Raw genomic sequence first — 23,700 nt, 5'->3', positions numbered from 1 at the left:
TGTTGGATGTGAGAGCAGTGGACTCATAATGAGCTGGTGGACTGAGATCTGTAAGCTGGTTCCTTTTCTGAAGATACTGACTGCACTATTCTGATTTCTATTTTGAGATGGGATGAAACACTGTGTTTACCCTGTCAAGGCTTATGGTTTAAATAGGTCAGTATAACCTCTATTGAAGCCAAGTGTCCTAGACATAATAATGAGAAATATGATCAAACTGAGTTTTGTCATCTATGATGCAACAATAGAATCATAGAATCATTAAGGTTGGAAAAGACCTCTAAAACCATCTAGTTCAATCATCAACCTATCACTATCACGTCCACTAAACCATGTCCCTAAGTGCCATATCTACCCTTTTCTTGAACACCTCAAAGGGATGGTAACTCCACCACCTCCCAGGACAGTCTGCACCAATGCATTGCCATCTTTTCTGAGAAGAAATTTCTCCTAATATCCAATCTGAACTTCCCATGGCACAACTGACAACCATTAAAATGGCAATGGCACACTCTAAGCAATATGTGGGGGTAAATGAGTTCTTGTCTTTCCATAATCTGCCCAAATCTGGGATTTCCTTACTCTTATGCTGCCATTAACAAAGTTCTGTAAGAAATGAACAAGAAATTTCATATAGACCCATTTCTCTAACTGGTCTTCCCAGTTGCTTGATGGTCTATAGACTTCATTGAACCCTGTCCAGTTTTTCTGACAAGGAGTATGGATCTTTTATTGGATTATGACCTTAACTTGCTTAACTGGTGCTCATGCCAAAGAGAAGTAGCAGATGCTCCAGACAAGTCTGGACAGCATAAAGTGAGAACAGTCCAGCATTTTAACATCCATATGTGCAGCATCACAAAAGTGACAGTGCCTTCAAAAGATAGAATGGAGACATCTCTACCAGATGATCTTCATAAAGTCTGACCTACACATGTGATTGTTCATTGTGGTGCAAATCCAGAGACCTTCCACCTAACTCAGGAGAATGACCCCATCTTTGTTCCTTGGCAGCTGCTGCTGAACTCTGGCCTTTTCTTGAATTAAGACGAAAAACACCCAGAACAAGGCAGAAAACAAATGGAATAATCCATGTGATAGAGACTTTCCCAGGGCACAATTCAGTTTATCATTAAAGCACTGAAAACCTACATGAGGTGATTAAAGGTGTTTCCTCTGCACAACAGAAGAGCCTCATTTAATACCGTATAGCTCCTCTCTTTCAAGCTGCCAACCAGCCTGGATGCAAGGGATCAAACCCTTTTCCTGAAAAATAAGTAAGTAAAAGCAAAGAATAGAAGGGTAAAAGGTTAAATGAACAAGGTACGCAAGGAACATGGTTTAGTGGGTATGCCAGTGGTGGGTAGATGGTTGAACTTGATGATCTTAGTGTCTTTTCCAACCTTAGTGGTTCTCTGTTTCGATGATTCTAAATGCCTTGGTTTATTCAAGATTATCACAGAATCATAGAATTGTAGGGGCTGGAAGGAACCTCTAGAGATCATCTAGTCCAACCTCCGTGCCAAAGCAGGCTCCCTGTAGCAGGCTGCACAGGTAGAAGAGATCTAGGAAAACATCACAAACCTCCTTGTGAGGCTCTGGTCCAAGCATCCTTGAGATCCCTCCTAGCACAAAACCACAGCTAATCTGTATGCAGAAGCCCATGTTATGCAGCACAGATGACATACTCAGAATATAAAGTTAATTTCAGCTTGCCGCACCATAAGAAAACACCCACATAGAAAGAAGTTTCATGTAACATTATTTTTCTTCTTTTTTTTCCTGGCAAAAATACATAACTGGCAATACCAGATGTTTCACAAATTCATGCATTCTGTCAAATTATTTGTCTTAAATCAAAGCAAAGCTCAGTGCAGAAATGTAGAGCCAATATTTGGGTTTTTCATCTCAAAAATATTGGGGAGAGACGTTGGTCAAAATCTTCCCTCTGTTTTATTTTGAAAAAAATAAAAAGCAAAGCATTCAGTTTCCAGTTTCAGCAAAAGACTGCATTCAGCCCCAAATATTCACAACCCTGAATCATTCAAGATTGCAGATTTCCTCCCACCTCTGCCTGCACATCCCCTACATGCAACTCACTGCCCTGCTCTGCCGATTGCAAACCCTGATGCATGTTCAGAGGGGCCAGTCCTCATAAGAATCCCCAATGACTTACACTTCCCAACATTTATAGAGATGTACTGCAATGTGATGTTCAGGGGCAAGTGGTTTATGGAGAGCTCACTGGATAAATGACCCACGGCAGTCATTCTTGTGTATCTTTTAAATGTATGTTGAGAAAAGGTATTACTTTTTACTTCCTAGTCCCCTTTCAAGAACAAACAACAAAAATGTGTTGTGCCTCAGGCAGTCTTTTTATTATCTTACAGAGTTCATGCAATAAAGTCTGTTAATTAAAACATGAATATTTAAAATAGCTTTCAAGAATGGAAGCCTTATCTCACCAGAGGAAAGAAGAAGGAAAAAAAGGGGGAAAAATGTAGTAAAGCACAAGAAAATCATGTGATAGTTCATTTTGCCAGAGGAGTATTCAATTATTTAATTGCATGAAGAATGTATTTTCTTCTGCTGATGTTAGATGTTCATTTGTAGCAGGAGGAGCAGGGCAGAGAAAAGTATGGAGGGTGAAGAAGGATGGGTAGAGTGTTAATTAGAACACGAAGAGGATTAAGCTATCATTTTTGACAACGTTGCCTTGTAAAGCTGGGACTTTCTCAAGTCCATGAGCCTGGAAGTTAGAACAGTCACAAATATCGACTGTATGTCCAGTCCTGGGCTCCCCAGTTCAAAAATGATGAATCTCCTAGAAGGAATTCAGCAGAGGGCCACAAAGAAGATGAAGGGCCTGGAGCATCTCCCATATAAGGAAAGGCTGAGTAACCTGGGTCTGGATATAAGGAAATTATTTTTTTTTTTTACAATAAGGGTGGTAAGGCACTGGAACAGGTTGCTCAGAGATTTGGTGGATGCCCTATTACTGGAGACGCTCAAGTTTAGGCTGGACGGGGCACTCACTAACCTGACCTAGCTCTATTCATTGCAAGGGATTTGGATGAGATCACCATTCCTTCCAACTCAAACGATTCTATGATTCTGTGATACAATAGTTACATGTCTGCATGTGCAAACCAGTGCACATCTGGAGACACCCAAATGAATCTTTATGTGCTGTATGGGGCTTGTGCATAAATGACAACATCTGACTTGGGATATGTGCAAGGCAGGAGAGCAGATGCTCAGGAGAGGCCAAGAGACTCCAAAACTTCAGACCTCCACTAAAAACTCCAAAGCCAAATCCCTCCAATGTCCCCACTGCAAAGAGGGATGTTGTAGATTCTCCTGATGAAGAGCCACAAGTCAAGTGGGTTTGTGCCACTTGAGCTTTAACAAAGAAGTAGTGGTCCCTGAGGACGCTCCCACTTCAACCCACCACTTATGTTTGTACTGGGCTTTGGGCAGATCAGGATTCTTTTGCAGAGAAGGCTGACACGTACTGCAGTGTTATTGTACAGGAGAACAGGAGAGAGGGAAGTATGTCCCACCAGTGACGTGGGCTTGGGGACAACTCTGGAAAATGATAGTTTCAAAGCAAGTCCTTGTGTCTGTTGATTTATCCTGTGAGGAAGTAGCATGGCCACCAGATTTCTCCCACTAAGATTTCTCTCCACAATTCCAGAACAGGATCTGCTTTTCCCCTCTTGAGCATCAAACCATGTAAGTTATCCTCTCCCACCAGGCTATCAAGCCACAATGGGGAAATCATCAGCTCACTTGTAGGGGTTAGCAGAAACTGTACATCTCTCAGGAAGGATCTCTCAATTATAAACAAAACAAGCTTCCAAATGCACCATGATGTTGATCAGGATAGTGAGTCAATTACTCTGCAGGGGGCTTTCAGCAAACTGCAAGGCAAAACACTAGTCCCAGGTTGCCCTTCCCACAGTTCCTCCTCCCCATTGCTGCCTCCTGGCATGGAAAGAATGAAGCATGAGTCAGCCCCTTGTTCCAGTACTGATTTTACATGCTGTGGGTCCCAATGGGACAGTTCAGAACAGGAAGCAGCGCATCCCGTGTCTCCATGCATTCCACAATGGAGATCTCAACTCTAGGACATGTCAATAGTTGTATAAAGGCATGTGGATGAGCACGGTTGTGTAGGAATTGATGTAACTGCACGTGTGGCATCCATTTGCACATTTTCTGGAGTGAACACACACTCCAGAACACGTGTGTCCATCTGCTCAGTTTATGGTCAAGCACGTTCATGCATGTGCATGGAGGCACATTTATGCCTGTGTGTATATCTGCCTTCCCTGTCTGGATTTACACCCTCATATGCAGACATGATTCCATATGCACACACACTTGGACATTCATGTGAAGTCACAAATCTCTTCCAGCATGTGAATCTCTGTGCATGTACATCCATGTGCTGATTTAAGCTGTTTGATTCTCTGCATGTTCGTGAGTGAAAATGCACATGAATCTGTATGCCTATGCTGCTCTGCACCTACCCAGGCACCTCCCTATGTACTGTGCCTGTGCTCACAGATGTGTACATTTCATCTTGTTAAGGGACAAGCAAGAGCAAGGATATTGGGGAAATCTTGCACTTGTCTCATATAAGGTCAATTAGGACACAGTTCTATGCATGCCGTGGGATCACAATTGCACCCTTGAAGATGGGTAGAGGCTTGCTGGCTGCCCCCTTCTCTGCCCATGTCAGTGCATGTTCTCAGCAATGGAAAACCAGTCATATTTTATAGCTGCTGCTTCTGGCTCTTCCCCATCACCTTTTCATTTCTTTTATTTTCCTACTTTGTGTGCACTTTGTGTGCCAACCATTCTCCAGCCATTACTCACCAAAAGCTATCTTTAGAACCAGAGAGAAAAGGTCCAAAGCAAAACATCTTCCAGAAGCTTTTCAAGCCTCCAGCACTATGTAGTACATTACTCCCAAGGCTTCCTGCTCATCCTTCCCAACTCAGCCCTACTCCAGAGACCATGACTCCTTCCTGCCTTGTGACCCAGATGTTTTCCCAGGGCTGTAACCTATACACCAACTCCTTCAGAGCATCATAGAATCGTAGAATAATTAAGGTTGAAAAAGATCATTAAGATCATCTAGTCCAATCGTCAAACCAGCACCACGTCCCCTCAATGTCATATCCATCCTTTTCTTGAAAACCTCTAAGGGATAATGATTCCACCACTTCACTGGGCAACCTTCCAATACCTCACCACTATTTCTGAGAAGAAATTTTTCCTAATATTTCTTCTGGCATTGCAGAGCAGGAAAGAGGCTGCAAAGCAGTCCTGTTGTCACGAGGAAAGGTGTACACCTTGGGCTTGCATTCAAAGGTCTTCCACTCATAGACGTGCTCCCTTACACAGCCACACAGTGGTGCATCCACCACTTTCTCATCAAACATCCATCACATGACATGAAAAATGACCAGAAAAATAGTATAGCAATTATATGATTTCTTTGACCCACCAGTCAAGCCAGGATTGCTCCAGAGATGTTATCTACTATCCAGCTAGCAAATAAGAGAAGTAGAAAGGTGCTGGTAACAGGAAAAACCTGGAGGTAGTGGTGGAAGACAGAAGTCTTGGATACAAACAGCAACAACAGCAGCTGGACTTGTCACAGTAGAGGAGTACTGGACTTCATGTGGCAGAAAATTGGGCTTCATCCTTTCCAGTACTCACTATTCCAATATTAAGAGTAGAAAGGGCAGCATGTCACTTTTTCCTCCCGTCTTGGACACTTGGAGCATTAAGTAGAAGAGTGGACAATAAGATGGATTGTAGTCACAAAAGTCTAGACAAAGAATTTAGTTATTCTATTCCTCCATCTTGCAGCCAGTAAAAGGTATCAGCTCAAAGCAAAACTCCCAGAAAACTTGCCAGTGGCTCCTGTGATGACACAGGTTCAAATCATGGCACCACCAAGCTGCCTGAGGGACAGGAATGGAACAGAGTAGAGTGGCATGCGAGAGTTGCTGAGATAGAAAAGCCGTATCTGCCCTGACAGCTGGTGGGATCCATTGTGACTCTCCCCTGAGGTCTTCCCTTCTCCTTGATGGTTCCTCAGCTGCAGTGGGTCTGCAGGGGCAAGCAGCTGAACTCTCCAAAGCAGCCTCCCAAGCTCCTCTATGGACCAGAAGCAAAGAAGCATGAAATGCAATCTCTTTAAATAGCTTTCTATGGTTACCTGGAGACTGTCCTGGTCTCTGTGTTTTTTCTTCTTCACTGACTACTTCCTTCAGTAAGCAAGATGTCTGTCTGAGAAGCTACTCTGCTGTTCTCTGTTTGCACTCCTTTTATTCACATTACTGATCTCAAGTCATACCACCATTCGTTGGTCTTGGCTGACCCTGATGCTTGATAGCATCCTTCTTTTGACAAGGTCAAATCATGCACTAAGTCAAACATCATCACATACCCCTGTAAACAGCAGACCTGACCCATTCATGTTAATGCTTTGTTGCTGGATATGGACAGCAGTGTCTTGTCAAGCACACATCTGCAACAGGGAATTTGGTGCAGATATCTCCTTTGTCCAGCTCAGCAGAGATCATTAGCCCACTGCTTTCAGGGAGCTTACTCCCAGTCCCAGGTTAATAGGTAACAAAAGCAGAACTGTCACCACTGTCATGGAAAGTATTGTCACTCCCTTGACATCGCCTTACATCAGGACTATTTTTCCATTAGATAGCTACATTTGTATATCATCTATGTCTCTAAGCCTGATCGTTCCTCATGGCACTGATTTTAAAGCCAAGAAACACTACACAAAACCACAGAACTGCTCCTTTCCCCATATGGGCTCTAGGTTGGATCATCATGCAGGTCTCCAAGAGATAAGCTGAACTTGCACCACAGTTTTTCTCATGGCACATGAATCACAGTACTTCACAGCGTCCTCCACATCCTCGGTTCTCACAACGGAAGAAGTAGCAATGGGATTTTGTTTGAGATCTTAGTCACAACAGCAAGTTTGGTAGAAAATAGCCAACGGACTTCAATTATGGGAAAGGGACATCAAAACTGGAAAGTAATTTCATCCACTGGAATTAAAAATACAAGTGCATAGAGATCACTGCATTGTGTCACTCAGTTTACTTTGGGGGAGCAAGAGTCATAGGGAGGCAGAGAAGAGCAATTACCCCCCATGTCTTCTTCCAGTCTCCAGAAGATCCTGAAGCAGAAATTCTGTGTAGATATTATTCTGCATCAGTCCCAGGGTCTTGAAAAGAGATTGGTCAGCAACAATTCGCATCTCTGTCCTTCAGTCTCCACATTCAGTGGTAGGACTGGTGAAATCAAATGAAGAAAGCACCTATGTTCTTGGCTGTTTTTCCTGCTTTCCTACAATCACAGAACTGTGGAATCATTAAGGTTGGAAAAGACCACTAAGAACTTGTCCACTTGTCCAACCCCAACTCATTACCACCATGTTTGATAGGAGTAATGCTGAAAAAGCACAGCTGTGGCAAGAAGATGGGACAAAGCCAGGGCAGCTTGTTCAGGAGTATGGAGCTGCAGTTTTCATCCCTCCAAATCCTTTTGCTTTCTTATTGCTTCCAAGTACTGGGAATATCCCAAGCCAGTAACTCTCCATTTGACTGCACAGACCACTCAAGGCCCATTGAGAGCATTCAGCTTAATGAGCTGTGTGCCAATTATCTCACTATCAAAACCAGAACCGGGGAACAAAAAGGCATAAATTTAAACTCAACAGATCTGCAGTTCTGATGATGCATTAAAGCATGTCCCTTCTTAGCTTGTTTTTTTTCATCCTGCCGACATACTGAAATGTAAGATATCAATATCAGATTGCTGCCTGCAATAAGTAAGTGCAAGGAGATGGCATACCAAGTGGAGAGTCAGCAACTGGAAATGACATTGGCAGAGCCACACCAAGGACACACAGATGCTTAATCCTCCTTTGGTTAAAGTGTCACAGAGCCACACTAAGTGATACTTGTTAAGAATCCAATAGCAGTTTTCCAATTTATTTAGCTAAAGGTTGCTTCAGTGCTGCCTTGAAGGTTGACAGGCTCATAGGAGACAGAACCAGCACCTATGGATATCATAAGAACATAGATTATAGAATCACAGAATGGCTTGGGTTGGAAGGGACTTCAAAGATCATCTAGTCCCAATCCCTCTGCCATGGGCAGGGTTTCTAGCCACTAGGTCAGGCTGCCTGGAGACCCATCCAACTTGGCCTTGAACACCTCAAGGGATAGGGCATCCATAACTTTTCTGGGCACCTCACCACCCTCTCAGTGAAAATTTTCCCCCAGCATCTAATGTAAATCTCCCCTCTTTTAGTTTTAAACCATTCCCTCTTGTCCTATCACTATCTGCCTATGTAAAAACTTGAAAAAAATCTTGAGAGAAAGAGAGAAAGAGAGAAAGGGAGGCAGGGAGGCAGGCAGGCAGAAAGAGAGAAAGAGAGAAAGAGAGAAAGAGAGAAAGAGAGAAAGAGAGAAAGAGAGAAAGAGAGAAAGGGAGGCAGGGAGGCAGGCAGGCAGAAAGAGAGAAAGAGAGAAAGAGAGAAAGAGAGAAAGAGAGAAAGGAAGAAAGGAAGAAAGGAAGAAAGGAAGAAAGGAAGAAAGGAAGAAAGGAAGAAAGGAAGAAAGGAAGAAAGGAAGAAAGGAAGAAAGGAAGAAAGGAAGAAAGGAAGAAAGGAAGAAAGAAAGAAAGAAAGAAAGAAAGAAAGAAAGAAAGAAAGAAAGAAAGAAAGAAAGAAAGAAAGAAAGAAAGAAAGAAAGAAAGAAAGAAAGAAACCACACCACTCTTTCACTGAAATGTGGGAGAAACTCAGGAGCCCTAAGGAAGAGAATCTGCCTAGTCAGACAGCTCAGCACCAATGAAACTCATGATCAGTCACCTGAAAAACTCTGTGGATCCAGTTCTCTTGGAAGGATGATGTTTCCCATTTTGCAGCCTGCTCTGTTTATTTAAGTACATCGGAGGTTCAGGCTAGGTGGTGAAAAGGGCCAGAAATGCTCTGTGAATCCTCTCTTCCGAGCCATTAGTATCCTCAGTCTCATATTCAGCAGTGAGGGCTGTGAGGTTGCACTGCAGATGTGATGATTTTGAATCTCATGTCTATGTTTCCCTGCACTGAATTTCACCCCATATTCCTATACTAAACATTTTGGGGCAGCTGCTATGTATTCTAAATATGAAAGGATGTTAAACAATGATAAATGTTCTTGGGGGAAAAAAAAAAAAAAGAAAAAAAAAAAAAGAAAAAGTGCATAATTGAAAGGCTGGGCCTTTCACCAGGGCTGATTCTCATTACATTACCCCTCATAATGTTCCCTCATAGCAATAATAGCAATAGCTGCCTGTAAAATTCCCTTGGAAACTGGATGTAAATTCCACCTTTAGTCTTTTTTCTACAACAACAGCACATTCTGATGGTAATTGCTGATGTTTCCGCATTGTGATCATGTGCACAATCTGTTGGGTTCACGATGGAAATGATAGCTTCATTTTTCTCAGTTTTTCCCTCTATCTCCCAGGCAGTTCTGAGATCTGAGTTTGCAAACCAAGTCAGGAATGCCCTTTCCCAGCACTCAAAAAGGAATTTCCCACGCTAGCTTTGTCCCATAAATCACCCCAAAATCCACACATGATGGGAGCTGTACATATGGAATCCCCTGCAGCAGATAAAAGAAGGAAGGTCTCCCATTTGAAAGACAACTTTCTCCTCCTGGAGCTCTGAAATGCTGTCAGTTCTTGCTCATCACTACTGAGGTTTGGGCTTAAACTGGGAAGATGACAGATGAAATCCTTAATGTTTTTAAACGAAGTGGTGGAATCACCAACCATGGAGGTTTTCAAGAAACATGGAGGTGTGGCACTGAAGGATATATTTTAATGGGCACGGTAGTGATGGGTCAAGGGTTGGACTAGATAATTTTAAAGATGTCTACCAACATAAATGATTGTATGATCTTATGATAAGATAACAACAACAACAACAAAAAATTATATGGTATAAGCCAGTCTTTTGTTGCCCCATGATTTGATGGTCTTACTCTGCTCTCAAGAATGTATAGACTGGGGCAAAACAGACATCTGGCAAATTCAGATGGAGAAATGAGGAGATGGAAAGCAGCACACCTTCCTTAAGTAGAATCATAGAAATTTTAAGATTGGAAAAGACCACTAATACAATCTAGTCCAGTGGTCAACCCATCACCGTGTAAATTCATGTTAAGAGAAAAGAGAAACAACGAAACTGAATGCACTCAACTCCCATTGCCACTTTGTCTGCAAATCCAAAAATGAGGCAATCACAAAGCCAAATTCCTTTCTCCACAAACCCAGGGGAATGAACCAGGTGGACTCCTGCTGGGAGGATAGAGCCCATAGTGTAGAAAGAGGCCAATAGAGAAGCTTGAGAACCTACTCCTAGGCAATTACTCACAGCTTTTTATCAGTTCCTAAGCTTTCATGGTCACCACAGCTGACCACAAACATGCACAATGATTTATTGACTTCTTCCTACCCTGAGGGAGATTCAAGGGAAACAGCTGCACCAAACAACATGATTCCTGCAGCAGGGAGTTTGGCAGCTGGTTCTATCCTATGCTTTGAACGCCAGTGCTATGCAGAAGCTCAGCCCTATGCTTAGGCATGAAGCAAAGCCCCAAATAACAATTAGAGGTTTGGAGGATGTGTCCACAGAGAGAGATTTACGAACTTCAGCCTACTTAATGCAGCAGAGGTTAAGAAGTAACTTGTTCATGAGTCTATAAATGCCTCTTCAAACAGTAGAGGATGGGCACTAAATGTATTCTTAATCTAGCAGGCAAAGGAAGAAAAACATCTCAGGGCTGAAAAAGTGAAACATCATAAAAAACACCATGAAGCAATTGAGCATTCAAGAGAAAGGAGAGTCTGCACCTGCTGAAAGCAAAGGGAACAGAAAAGCAACGGAAAAGTTTATCACCAAAGGCAGGAAAACCCCCAGCACTTCAAACTAGTTATATCCTGATTCACTGTTGGGTTTTTTTTTGGTTGGTTGGTTGGTTGTTTTGAGAACTGAGCAGGTCCATTTCAATCTCAGTTTCAACTTCTCTGCTGGAATGAATTGGCAAAATTCTCTGACTAAGACATGGAACTGATCAGCTTTGTTCATCATAAAAACCCCTCCAGCCCTGGAGCCATCTATTTTACCATTGCACACAATTAACTTTGTTCTGCAGTCCGCATCATCAATCCCTCTGAGAGGTGGGGATGTGCAAAGCAGCAGGACCAGCACTTGATGGTTATCTCTCTGGGTTATCACAATGTGACAGCATTGCAGTGGCCTTCCAGGAACAGATTACAATGAGACAGGACTAATTAGACATCCATTAAGTACCTAACTCAGCACAGCACTTAAGCACACATTTAACCTTCTCTCATTACAGTGTCACATCATTGTCCCATTTAGAGCTCCAGCCCTTTTTGCATTAAAACCAGCTTACACCTGGAAGGGCCACCAGGATTTCCAGATTTTCTAGTCCAGTGTTTCAGGAGGCATGCCCACCTGCAGACCCAGAGGACCTGTATCTCTAACCTGCATGTGAGTGACTCCTAATAATGCCAACTTTCTTTTCCAAAGATTTTACCTCTAAACATTAAGACCCACAAACAATCTCTGTGTTATTCCTATGCTGCCTGAATCAACTAAGAGAGAGTTGATGCTGCCCAAAAATCTTTACTTCATTAAATTACATGGGCAATAATTGTCCACAAGCATTTCTATGTGCCAAGTATGAGGGCTGCCCCATCAGTATTCTGACATGGAAATGCATATAAAGCAAATGTGTGGAATTGAATTCCTCTGCAAAAAAAAAAAAAAAAAAAAAAAGAAAAAAAGAAAAAGAAAAAAAAAAAGAAATTGCACCTACTGACATTCAACGATGCTTGCTGAATGTTTATGGAGACCAAACAGCAGGTATGTATCAGCACAGTGAGGTGGTGGGTGGTGCATTTCAGAAGTAGAGACAGACACTGGGTCACCTCTGCTGGTATGAATTCTTACTACCATTTGTTCATCACTTGTGAAAATGCATAACTAATGGTGTCTGTTAAAAAAATGTTGTTTTGTAGCTGACAATTTGCCCTATCAAAGAGTGGTGTTGTGCTATTTGTTGTAGGTTGCATAGAAATAAATAGCAGGCATTGCTTTCAGAGAAATCTACCTGTAAACGCAATGGCCAGGGTCAGCCATAAACTCCATGCTCACTGCCTATCCATGGTTAGAAGATCTGTGACTTGCTCAATTGCAGAAACTGCATCTCCCAGCTCTGCTCTTTGGCCACTAAAGCCAATGTCCAGCCTAATTGATCTATTCTTGAACTGCTCTTGAGAATCTCCTAGTCCAACACACAGCCTGTATTCTCTGTTCTTTGTTATACAGATGTCCCAGGATGAGGAATATGCATTTTCAAAAGGAATCTCATCCCAAATACTCTGTGAGCCAAAGTGCAGTTGCTTCTAAGACAGTGTTTTACTGTATCCTTTGTAAATTTGTACCCATTTGCTTTGGAAATATCCCAGGTACAGAACAGGCACACTGGGGAAAAACAGGCTCCATGTTTTATGGTGTCTGGGTATTTGGCAATTCCATACATACTTTGAAAATCATCAGACAATGGTAGTGCAATAGAGACATATACCCTTGTTCTAAGACAAAAGTGTCAAGACAGGTTCCAAAACAACAAATGACTCAGGATACAGCAGCAAAAAATATTGTTTAAAAAAAAAGAAAAAGAATGTTGTAAATACAATCAGGACAATAACAGCAATAATCAGCAGCAGTACTCAGAAACCAGGAACCCTGTCAAAATATTCCACCCACAAAATGCTGCTCAGGGATCGTTGGCTCTCTGTCCAAATTGGATCTTGCCTCCATCCTCCTGATCAAGCCTTTGCAAAAATCAAACCAGACACAGTGACAGACAGAGCAGCACACAGAGAGGCCAGGCGCCCTGCAAGCTTCGTTTCCATGTAGATGACATCCCACCAGCAACAATGCTAATTCTGTGCCTTCAATACGTAACAGATGTGAGCAGCCAGCAAAAAAAATTAAAAAAAAAAAAAAACAACTATCTATGCTCTCTACAAATATTCAGCGCACAAAAAGGATTTGGGTATATCCACCTTTGAGCCTCTTTCATATTTATTTTCTAGGGACATTCAAGCACTCAAGCTGGACTAGGAGAGATCTTTACAAAAGCCAATATTAAGCTTGACTGCTTCGGGATTTTCTGGAAATCTTTTTTCAAATTTCACCTTTGGTTGCAATGGAAAAGGTGGCGTTGCTCGGGTTGAAGGCAAAAAAAACACCCAATTGGCACATGCAAAGGCTGACGCATGACTTAATGGAGCTCACATCACTCCGAGGAGGCAGCCAACGTGGTGGTACTGCTCGCGAGCTGTTCACACAGGAGAAAAGGGCATTGCAAAGAAATCTGAGATCCAGGGAGTGAATACTGCGGTGTGCTCATAGCCAGAGTGAGAGGCACAGCTGAAGAACTCATTTGTAGGATTTATGGCTCGGCTGTGTGCCTCCACGTATCGATTCGCAGAGCAGTGAGAAACAAAATCTCCTCAAAATACACTGACGGAAGCACTAATACCTGATCATATCCTAATCTCTCAGCTAACTCTGGGCTGCGATCTGCAAGAAAATCACACCGCAAAGCTTGGACCCGTGCCTGATAACCCCCTGCCTACTGCAAGTAAATTTAGCCTCTTTCCACCTGCAGAACTGCACAGAAATTCTCCCAGCTGGGGATGGCTGCAAAATCCAGGCAGGACCTGCAAAGCCCTGTCCCATCTGGATGCCAGCTTTCTGCAGGTGACAGAGGACATTCTGGTCTGAGACCTGAAGGAGGTAAAACCCTGAGGTGCTGTTGAGGTGCAGATTTGAACTTCGAAGAATTGGAAAATGCCCTCCCCATTGCCCATACTCCCTTTTAGCATCATGCCCCTGCTTTACATAAGCTGCCTGCTGGCAGGTGGGATGGGAGCAGAGAAGAAACACAGCAGAGCGGATATGACACAGGCACCAAAATAGCAGCTCTGCTTTATGACCATCCAGTTCCCTTCTGCTTTGCATGGCACTTACCACCCATGGAAATCACTGCGAGGAGCATTTCCCTGCTCTGAACACTGCCAAATGTCTCAGCAGCTGCAACACAGCAATATCAAATCTCAGAAGCACCTCATCCTTATTCTCAACCCTTTTTCATGACCCTTCCCAATCCTTTTCATGGTCTCTGTCATACTCAACATCACAAGAACAAAACACTGACAAAATACCTGAGGAATGGACCCAAGCAAAGGCACTGAATGGCCCCATGCAAGCAGTGTGATTGAGCTTTCTTGTTGAAAACCTCCAGAACGAAAATAAAGCTGTGAATCTGAGAACAACACAAACATGCCTGCTGCTGCCACTCACCCAAACCTAACTTGGAAATCAAGTTTTCCCATTAATTTAAATAGTCCACAGGGCTGCTGTGTGTTGTCCACCTTGGAAGGTCACTTGATTCTGCCTCTTCTAGGACACTTCTAATTGCACTGGGAATCTGCTTGGCCTCAGACTAGACTTACCCTTCTCCACTCTGAGGATGCAGAAGTAAAACACTTCTCTCGAGGAATGAGCCCTGAGAAGGAATGGAATTATCTGGGGCACATTTAGGGTTAACAGCTCATGAAGAACCACCTTATGATCTGCTACATCTTCCTATAAACTAGCAAAGAAGTTTTCCATAGCAGGTATCTACAGGACCAAATAGACACATGGTAGAAACAGTATGAGATACAGAGGGGAGAACCCAACCAACCTTTCCTCCCCAACCACCCCCATCTGCCCTTCACTCACCCAGGAACTCCACTCCACTGCTGTCCTTGGGGCTGCTCAGGCAATTCTCTAAGTAAATTCCATCCTTATAACAATCTTCCTTCTTCTTCGGGAACCCCAGGATCTCACTGGCTTGATCTAGGATCTCCCCTCCTGAGCAAGAGCACGGAGTCTGCATAATGCCACATGGGTGGGAGCTGCTGCTGATGGCCAAGCACGCATCCAGCCACTTGCAGAGCATCTGGCATGCAGCTTTGCTAGGATTCCTGTTGCCCACCACGAGGTATTCCACCGAGAAGTCTCTCTCCTGAGCCTTGATGGGTTTCCACCGCACCGGTCCGTTCTCTACTCCTGGAGGTGCAGTCTGCTTCATCTGGAGGAACTGTTTGTTAGACTGGAGAAAAGCATAGCGGGTCGACCCATCACAGAGCTTCAACACGTCGTCAAAGCTCTCCATGCCCAGGTAGGTGCGGGTGGATTCCAGGAAGGAGTCAAATTGGTAGGTGCGGATGTGCTGGTGGTCACATATGCCGGTAGGTTTGAGGATCTTCATGTACAAGGTGTATCTCCGAGGGTCAGGGTTCTGGATAATCCAAGAGCAGAGTGAGGAGTTCAATGGGAAGACGGCAAAGGAGGAGAAATATCCAAAGAATTTCCCCTGGACCAAAGTGGTGCAGGGATTTTGTGCCAGGTCCAGAGCGACCACGGTCCACACAAAGTAGAGTGGCAATACCAAAAGCAGGTTCAGGGCAGATCCAATGCTCCTCATCCTAGGTCTCTGGTCCTCTGGAACTCAAAGTAAATGTCAAGCAGGTGCCAGATCCTGGACATAACAGGGACCAGCTTAGAGGAAAAGTGAGAGTTTAAGTGGCTCTGGATCAGAAATCAAGCCAATCCTCCCATGTCTGGATTTGAGCTCCCTCCTGTGGCCATCAACAACACCTGGAAAAAAAAAAAAAAAAGAAAAAAAGGGAAGGAAGGAAAGGAGGAGGGGAGAGAAAAAGAAGAGATTTGGGATTTGTTCTTAATTTTTTTTAATTAACCCTTTGCAAGGTCGACAATCCAGGCAGCATCCCTGATCCCAGTGCTGGTGGAGATTCAGCCCCGTGCCACCATGAGGTTTGGAGATGTCCCCATCTGTTAAATGTCCCAGCCTGATGTGTCTCCACATCAGGACAGTGTGACCCATAGTGGAGGACAACACAACTTTTCTAGTTCCCCCCTTTTCTAATTCCCTCTGCCTATGCATTGCCCATGCTGAGCTGAGAAAAGCCTTTGTAGTGGTTTCTAAACCTCTCCCCAAAGAAAGGAGATGAGGATTGGGAGCCATGCACTTAGCATAGGAGAGATGAAGGGGTCTGGAGATGGATTTCAGCTCTTTACATAAAAGGCAGTCACCCTAGCTTGCACCCACCCCTGTGTGAAGGTTTCCTCTACCAAACTCAGACTGCTTCTATGGTCTTAAAACGAACCCACAAGGCAAGCACTCAGATCCTCTGCATAAGTGTAAACAACCCAGCTTCTCAGCAACTAATGTTGGGATGCAAACCAAAAATAACTCAGGCCCTCTGAGATGTGCATCTTATTGATCAAAGACCAAACTGGTATGGTCAGGAAGGAATTAGGGTGAAAGACGTGCTCAGGATGTGGAAAAGGGCATTGAGTACCAGGGGGCATGTAGGCATACACCTTCTCCCATCACAGCCAGCAGTTTTGATCCTCTTTACATTCCCATCATGTCCACGTTGCCACCCATAACCCTACCCTCTCCCACCTCGTTCCTGGGTTCCTGATTATATGTACCAAAGTTTTATCTCTGCATTGATTCTCTTCTGTAAAAGCTTTTTTTTTTTTTTTTTTTTTTTTTTCTGGGAAAGAAAGGGTTAGATAACTGTAAAGCCAGTTCCACTCTTTGCAAACTGGGTTTCAGCTGAGCTTCAAATCACTGCAGCCTCTGCCAGCAGATTCCTGAGTGTCTTTTAGACCTGACACTAATCAACATGGAGTCCAAATGCGTTTGCACTTAAATTTTTAAGAAGTCACATCCCTGCTCCCATCAGTGCTTTGCAGCCTGCAGAACTCTGCAGTGCACATCTCCCCGTGCCAGCCTTGGAGGCTGGATTTCAGGAACAGCAGCCTGCTCAGTGGATGTACAAAGTAGCTCATGGTTGCAAAGAAAACCACAGGCATCAAGCAAACATCCTATAAATTTCCAGAAAGGTCATCATGATTAGCAGGAGGGGTTGCCTGCAGATGACTGTGAATGCCTTAAATATCAGCTTTGGTGAGCAAAGCATGCTTGCCTACTGAAAAGGAACACAGAGGAGGGGACCTCCTCTTCTTCACTCGTTTGCTTTAGGGCAGCTCCTGAGCATTTAATGCTGTTTGGTAGTGGGTGCATAGATTAAATCTATCTGACCTTCACACCCATAAGCCAGCCAGAATCGTTCTAACCTCTGGTCCAGCTCATGAAGAAACCTGCAGGAGCCAGCATGTGCCTCCATAGCAACCAGATGATAAGATAGCGCCGAGTGCTGATGGCTTGTGCCAAAATCCAGTCCCTGATGGTGACTTCAGCGTGTGGGATTCATCCTGCCTTCCATCAACTCAATTTTTCTTCTGCCAGTCACAACTCTGTTACTGAATGAGGACACAGAAAGCATAAAATGCACCTCCCTCTTGCCCCTTTTTGGGAAAAATGCTGTAAAAGTCAACAAACTTTAACTAAACAGACCCGTTAATGGGACACTGTATTATGGTTGTTAGGCCTCAGAATTTATTTCCCCTGAATACAGCCCCATCTGGAAGATTTCACCATAAGGAACATAAACATATTTTTTCTCCGTCAGTTGACTCTTACTGAAGTAGGAATCTTTTCTTAAAGCAGAAGTGAGTAAGCAACCCTTCCCCTCCATGCCAGGATCTCTGGCACAATACATATGGGGAATAAGTGATGGGCAGTGGTTTGGATGCTGCATTTTAGCAAAGAGATCAATCTTCTATGCTTTAATCCAGCAAAATCCCAGCAGGGAGGTACAAAAGTGTCTGTAGTCTCCATGTGAGGAGTTGATATAAACAGCATGAAAAGACAGGTTATCCCACTGTTGAAGATCACAGATCAATGGCACATAGGTCAACTGGCCTATAATCCCATGGTAGTTGTCACAGGTAATATCTAATTAGCTTGGATCTCTCTTGGAGAGAGATCCATGCCTCGTCCTATTCTTTAGCTCCAGCCTGTACAACATGTCAACCATATTCCAGTGAGAGAAGAGTCTGGCAGAGACTTTGCTGAAGAAAGGCTTGAGAACAGCAGGTTACTATGAAATTTCATGGACCATCCCTTGCCTGTATTTCACAAGGACAAACCAAAGGGCAAAAAATATGTGCCTGGTGAAAGACAACTTTTCATCCCAAACAGCCATAGAAAACCAGCCATAGAAAAATAGATCCTGCTGTCTTCATTTCTTTGTGTATGTATTAGAGATGGTCAAATGAAGGCTTAAAAATGCTACATGCACCTTCACATCATAGCCAGCAACCAGTGTAACCTTTTCGCACTTCCTCTTGCTGAGCATTTGCCACCCCACCCTGGCACACACTGAACCAAGCACAGTCAGAAATACAGCACCACATAGGTCTTTGAAACTTAAACAAACCCAGGCAAAGACTGTATCATGTATTTCACATAGGACCTGGACTGCTCGAGGGATCTTCAGCAGTCCCTGGAAGTTTTTTGCCAGCCTCGATGAGCTGTTTGGTGGTGCCCCTCAGTGTCCCACAGCAATGGTGAATCTGGGGCTAAGGCTGCAGATTCCCTCCACTCTCACATCCCTTTCTTTCTGCATACATCTGCGTGCCATATCTAGCCTGGAGAGATCACCCAGAGAGGCTGTCGATCTTCAAAAGCCATCTGGACATGGTCCTGGGCTGAAAGTATTCCTGTTTGAACAGGGGTTGGACCCCATAGGCCCAGAGGTCCCTTCCAACCTCAGCCATTCTGTGATCCTGTAACTGTATGGGATAAGTGTGAGCAGGGAGGCACTGGGGCTTGCCCTGACTCTGCTTACATCTCTTTTTCCTGCCATCCTGCATAGTCCTTCATAACAATTCACTCCATCCCATCAAGACCAGGTTGTCCAAGGAGGTTGTGGATGCCACATCCCTGGATGCATTCAAGGCCAGGTTGGATGTGGCTTTGAGCAGCCTAGTGGTTGGCACATAGCAGGGGGGTTGAAACTAGATGATCTTTGAAGTCCTTTTCAACCCAGGCCATTCTATGATTCTATGACCTCACAGATGAAGATCTTCACATTGCCATGCCCAGCTTTTCAGCTGTGCCCCAGCACAGTGATCTCAGCTCTGCACAGGCAGGAGAAGACTATCAAGCACATGAAAACTGAAGTGTTCTCTGCTTTGCAGGCTCTGTGAGTTGCCCAGTGGGGTAACAGCCACCTTTCTCATTGTTGCTGGTGACAGGGGACTTTCAGTGCATTAGTCTGGATTTGGCCAATGGAGGGCACTGTTAGACATGCACACATGCACACACACACTCCATATAAAAAAAAAAAAAAAAAAAAATTAAAAATGGGAAAAATAGCAAATCAATGACTGCTGAGAAGGCATTCTTCTCTACCACTGCCCATAGAACCTCTCCAAACACCCTGATCAGCCATATCCCAACTACTCTCTCTCTGCCCATGTGCTCATACGTGCAATCGTCCAAGATTTGCCTCCCTCTGCTTTTCTTTCTCCTGACCTTGCTACACACTGCTGACATCCCAGCAGGGTGAAAGCTACTGTCATCAAGCTAATCCTCTGTTCCTGGGGCTTCCCATAAAAAAAAAAATCCCTCAATATCAAACAAAATATCCCTTTTGCCAGAGGCGGAAAGCTGCCTGGCCCTGCAAAGCTCAGTCCTTGTTACTGTGAGAAAACATGGGATATGAATACGCTCTGTCCTTACTCACTGCTAACAGAAGAAAAAAAAAAATGCTGCAACCATTTGGAATTTTTCTTCTTGCTACCAAGGCAAATGAGCAAAGCACGGTGGAAGTGCCTGGAGAAATAATGCAGCATCTGTCACTCCGACAGCACACGGAGAAGTCAAGGAGGGCTCAGCCCCCACTGCTCTTCCCAGCACCCAGAGAGGAATGGGGCTTGGAGCATCCTTTCTAGTGCTTAGAATCATACTTCTTCCTTATTTTTAATGATGTTTTCCTTTTCTTCTGTCTTCTACAAGGAGTTCCTTTACTCTCACCCTTTCCAAAAAGAATTTATCTATGCAGACTTTTTGGCAAAGCAGAAACCAAAGTGGAAATCAGTACCTAAAGAAGGGAAAAAGATGGGTTGGTGGGCTTTCCAGGGAAATCCCTTATGTTTCAATCTGCCCCTCCAGAGGGATTTCAGGGACACATTGTGAAAAGGATGTTAAACCAACACCATTCCCTTGTGGAAGGAACTTCTGCAGCTGCATGGGTCAGGATTTGACCCAAATCCTAAGAGCTAGACATGGACAAAACCCTTCTGGGAAGCAGGCAAGGGTCAGATCAACAGGAGTCCACCCCTGTTCCTCTGCTGCTGTTTTGTACTTCTGCAGGGATCCCTAATGACATTTGCTATGCCACTGCAGAGACCAACATAGTGCCCATTGCCTCCAATCCATCTCAGTCTCCTGAGTGTAGATTCTCATCTCCCAGCTCTACTAATAAATCATGCTTGTGCACACCAAGCATTCTTCATCCCAATTACCCCCAAATCCATCCTGGAAAGTTGCACAGTTTGGAAGTAGACTCCAGGAGACGTGGAACAGCCTGCAGGAACAGTGTGAGTACCAGTGTGGAACACTGTGGAAAATGTTTGATGCCATGATCGGGAATTGCTTGTGGGGGCATCCTGATATGGTATTAAAAACCCTGAAAATAGAACTGCCTTCTTCAGTACGCACTAACTAAAGATGGATCAATGGTTAAAACTCTCAGGCAGAGATGAAAGAGAGTTAGGCCCAGTTCCTAGCTATGTTTTTCTATTTCAGTGAATGGGATCAAGAGACACCTGAGCAACAAGATAGGACCCTAAAATCTCAGACCCTGAAACACATTTCTGTAGTGAAAAACTGGCAGACAAAGAGGAACAGATGTTCTCCATCTGCTTCCAGATGTGGCTACTCAAGGGAATAGAGCCCAAGGCTCTGCAGCACCTTCTGTTGGTCCAACGCAGCCTCAGACAGCTGTCGTGTGTGCATTTGGCATCTTTTAAAGATCGCCTCAGCTGGAGCTACAGCTGTTTGTCCGCAGCATTCCTCAAATAGAGTGTAATATTATTGGCATAACCTGATGGGAATATAAATCAAGACTTGGAATTTCCCAAAGATCCCTTGGTGTAGAGATGGGTTGGATGCCAACGCATAGCAAGGTCAAGGAATCTATGGGGTTCTTGACAGGAAGTATCTGTTGCAAATCATCAGAACAACATATCTAATTTTCCATTAGAAGAGCAGAATTATACCCCTGAGGTAAAACACAGTAGATTTAGAGTAGTGGCTGTGCTACGCTGCTCCTGGACATTTCCTCACTCCCAAGGGAAAGCACAGCTCTCCTGATCACAATGAGATGTGTAGTTCCTCCATGCCAGCATCACTCGCACCCCTTGTCTTCGCCAGCTCCTCTTCGTCACCATCAGTGGTATCTCCCATAGAATAGCACAGTGCTAGATACCCTCAAGATTATCCTCACAAATTGTATAAATCTCCTGCCTTATTTCCTCCCATAAATACTTCACAACCAGACCTTTGAGGGATTTTTTTCTCCGTTTCTCAGTATGAAAGTTACACAAGAGGTCATCTAAGGGCAAGGTCATCATCTCGAGTGGCAGAAAGCAGGCAGGAGCCACACCATTTCCCCCTCCATTCATTTGTGCTGGGAACTGCAATGTAATTGATTGGAAAGCCAGCAGGAGGATAAAAGCATTGTCATTAGCTGGGGAGCTAAATGGGAGCCCCCAGGGTTTGGGGCTGGTTAGAGGGGTCTGGATGTGCAGGATGAAACTCGTGTCCCTATAGCTAAATTACCTTCCAAAGCAGAGCAGCTTTGCCACAGTGCCTAATGCTGTCTCCTGAGCTGTGTCTGTTGGGGTGGTATTTGTTGGCTGGTGTCTAAATCATGCCAGGAACTGTCCTGAGATGTGCAAGTGACCAAGGGACAGTGCTTGTTGTCTTGTGGTGTTAGGTGCAGAGACAGCCAAAGATTCACACCTAAAAAAAGCAGGGTGAAGAAAAACTATTGCCTTGGACAGACCACCTAGAGCTCAGTTCCTGTTTGGCCTATGGACATTCCCTAGACTGAAAACCCACTGGTTTGTGTGATCATAACCTACTCCACAGCTTGAGGAAAGGAAAGGAATGGAGGATGAAAATCCAATCATCTGCTTTTGACATCATGTCCTAGGATCTGCAGTAGTTCAAGTCCTGGCGATTTCCACTTCAGCATACTCCAGATCCTGACATGGCTAGGTGCAATCAGCAGTGGGGGTGATCACAACCAGAGGCCAGTTACAAGCCTTGGATGTATAGAATCATAAAATCATAATCATAGAATCATAGAATGGCTTGCATTGGAAGATCCCAGCCCAGAATACACCATTTTTATATGAGCTCTTCTGCTAACTTCTATGGCATTGTTCTCTCTCTCCGTGTCCATGCCTCAGTTTCCCCAGGCAATGTTGACACTATCCCAATGATGGTGATAGATTCTCCAGGCAGCATCTGGGTAAAGGAGGAAAGTCTACATAAGGACTCAATTTTCTACAGTAATTATGCCTGTACACCATGCTCAGCTTTTTGAATGCTGCAGTCTCAGCGGTTAAAAGTGGACTGAGAATGTTTTCCCTTCTGACACCAGGAATTCAGCTCGTAATTTTAGGCATTCAGTTTCCTATGCCCATTGAGGATGTCTATTTAAAGTGCAAGCAGAAATACCATGAGATGGTGTTGCTCAGATTTGCAGTTTTCCTGCATGTTTCAGCAGGAAGAATATGGGGCTTAGGCACGTGTCAGAGCATACCACCAAAAATACTGATTATTTGAGGAAACTAAAGTCATATCTGTCCCTTGCCTCAGCTTCCCCCTTCTTATATTTAGCAGAGAACTTGAAATGGTTGTACTACCTATACAAATGATTCCAGTTTATCCTATACTGTCTGAAAGAAGGGGCTCTAAAGTCCTTCTGGTAAGATACTAGAGAGAGAGAACAGGAATGTCCCAAAGTTATAAATAATGTAGAATTGTCCAACCCAGAGAAGGTGAGTGTGGGATATTTCTTCCAAGTTGTTCACAGCCCCTTAACGTGGAAAGAATCAGGAATGTACCTGATGTCTCAGAAGTTTTGGATCCAGCTATGACCTTGAAGCAGTTGGAGTTTGCAACTTGAACTTACAAAAGAAAATAATGATAAATATGTGCATTTCTAGAGCAACTTTTCTCCAGGGTCCCCAAGGGACAGGGGGAGCAGGAGTGCATTAAGCCTCGTGACGCAGAAAAGCCATCCTTACTGACCCCAAAGACTGAACACAAACAAAAGGAAGTACTTTTTCACACAGCTTGTAATTCAATTGGGGAACTCATTGCCACAGGATGCTGTGGAGGCTAAAGGTATAAAAGAGTGCCAAAACGGATTAGAGAATTTGTGGAGGACAAGTCCATCAGTCACTGTTAGACATGATGGTCTGAATGCAACCAACAGTCCCAGAAGTGTCTGCTCTTCTTCCTAGCAGTTGAGAAGGTACAGCTGGGGGAA

General features: G+C 44.0%; 1 protein-coding gene across 9 annotated transcripts in view; it reads right to left on the bottom strand.

Moving 5' to 3' along the window:
• ADGRB1 (adhesion G protein-coupled receptor B1) overlaps window positions 1-23,700 on the bottom strand; it is a 277,528-nt gene that overhangs the window by 185,519 nt on the left and 68,309 nt on the right. For all 9 annotated transcript variants that reach the window (XM_052704254.1, XM_052704257.1, XM_052704255.1 and 6 more), the window contains exon 2: window positions 14,930-15,850. In XM_052704254.1, the coding sequence (XP_052560214.1) occupies window positions 14,930-15,677 (748 nt within the window). In that variant the 5' untranslated portion in view covers window positions 15,678-15,850. The remainder of the gene's footprint in view (window positions 1-14,929; window positions 15,851-23,700) is intronic.

The sequence above is a fragment of the Tympanuchus pallidicinctus genome, unplaced genomic scaffold (assembly GCF_026119805.1).
Source record: "Tympanuchus pallidicinctus isolate F22 unplaced genomic scaffold, pur_lepc_1.0 scaffold5, whole genome shotgun sequence".
NCBI classification, from domain to species: domain Eukaryota; kingdom Metazoa; phylum Chordata; class Aves; order Galliformes; family Phasianidae; genus Tympanuchus; species Tympanuchus pallidicinctus.
The sequence above is the reverse complement of the archived record's forward strand: the minus strand, read 5'-3'. Positions and strand labels throughout refer to the sequence as shown.